The following is a 1523-nucleotide window of genomic DNA, read 5'->3' as shown; positions in this document are numbered from 1 at the left end:
TATGTTTGATCAAATTTCTAAAATCTAACTTATTTTGACAATGTTTTTTTTTTTCGAAAGTGCTTTTAAAAAAATTACTTTATACTCCCATATGCTTGTCAACAACACTTGCCAATACATACTTAAATAGATAACAAATACATAAAATAAAGGTTTTATTGTGTTTCATACACACAAGTTTACACATTATACTGCACGTCTGCACCTTCAACTAATGAAGCAAAATATTCTTAAAATTTTCAAATTGCAATAGACTTCACCTCATCCACTTTCCAGAGGTCTGCATACTTATGCCACCTCATGAACCCTTCATCATTTCGAGTGCGCTGACACATGATGCACGAGTCACTCATGCAGGTTAGGAATTTGTCTAACCTAGACGCTTTTTTGAGAATGGATTCATCAAGCTCGGTCAGAATTTTCATCGGTGCAGGTGGAGGAAGGTATTCAGTAATTATGCAATGCAATATGTTGAGCACTTTCAAATTTTTTAACCCCTCCAAGAGAATAACCAAAGCAGGTTTAGATAACTCCGTACACCTCACACTCAACACTTTCAAGTTTGGAAGAAATGAGGCCAGTGCAGATGCAAATAGTATGTCGCATGGAGTCATAATCTTGAGTTCGGAAATATTTTTGCAACTCCTTCCAATTTTCTCGATGACATATGCAGGTTTTTCTAAACTAGGCATCGTCAGTGATTCAAGATCTTTCCATTCATGAAAAGCACTGCATATCGTTTGCTTATCTAGTTTTTCCCAAGCAGGCATAACAAGGCGTTTAAGCCGTGGACACCTGAAAAAGAGGAGATTTAATTAGTTGTCCAAATTATCTTAGATGCCTGATGCTTGCTATACAGTTTCTTGATTTAAGGTACAATACCTCTTGGTAGTATAAGTCAACTGATTGTTGTCAACATACAAATTGTAATGGAAGATCAATGTCAGTATGTTTCCACGACTAAGGTTCAAGCATATCTTTAGGATGCGGGTTAATTTTTCACGAGATGGAGTGTCAATAAATACATATGGTGGTATTGAAATTCTGACGAAATTTGACTGCATTACTGACAAGTCCAGCATTTTCCAGAGACGTTGGTCAGAACAAGCTGATTGCCATGCAGGACAAACTTGAGGAATTACAGAGATCAACTGGAAAAGGTCAAAGGATTGGAATATCTTCACCAACATATCATTATTAAGGTCCTCCCATCTCCTTAAAGGAGAATTTCCCTCTTCCATCACAACAACTTCAATCTTTTCTTGTTTTTGAAATGACATCATGAAAGCTTCAATCTCTTAAGTTCCTGTAGAACCAAGAAAGGTTATTACTTCTCTAGATCCAGAAGAATATTTGAACTCCTAACATCAAATTGATGTTGTTTATTGTCATTTGTGTTCTTATGAATATAATCAGACCATAAAGAATAAAAAGTTAAGCCAGGAAATATAAAGAATACAAATACGTCCGAAGAGTATTGTGATGCCCAAAAGTGAAGAAACTAAGAAAATATAACCTGGAAT

The 1523-nt window shown here is 35.5% G+C and overlaps 1 protein-coding gene across 1 annotated transcript; it reads right to left on the bottom strand.

The window, feature by feature from the left end:
• Positions 1–239: 239 nt before the first annotated feature.
• Positions 240–1283, bottom strand: LOC125841601 (F-box/LRR-repeat protein At3g48880-like). The gene is made up of 2 exons (XM_049520758.1): positions 883–1283; positions 240–795 (listed from the first exon to the last, which is right to left on the bottom strand). The coding sequence occupies exons 1-2, from the start codon at positions 1281–1283 to the stop codon at positions 240–242; spliced, it is 957 nt and encodes a 318-aa protein (XP_049376715.1).
• Between the last annotated feature and the right edge of the window lie 240 nt (positions 1284–1523).

The sequence above is a fragment of the Solanum stenotomum genome, chromosome 1, assembly GCF_019186545.1.
Source record: "Solanum stenotomum isolate F172 chromosome 1, ASM1918654v1, whole genome shotgun sequence".
In the NCBI taxonomy this organism is placed as follows: domain Eukaryota; kingdom Viridiplantae; phylum Streptophyta; class Magnoliopsida; order Solanales; family Solanaceae; genus Solanum; species Solanum stenotomum.
Note: the sequence above shows the minus strand (reverse complement) of the source record. Positions and strands in the feature narration are given on the sequence as shown.

Bases quoted from the DNA above. Each gene is read 5' to 3' on its own strand.
- LOC125841601 (XM_049520758.1), bottom strand. From the start codon at position 1,283: ATGATGTCATTTCAAAAACAAGAAAAGATTGAAGTTGTTGTGATGGAA. The intron at 796-882 runs GTATTGTACCTT...CCTCTTTTTCAG, and splicing joins TTGACTTATACTACCAAGAG to GTGTCCACGGCTTAAACGCC.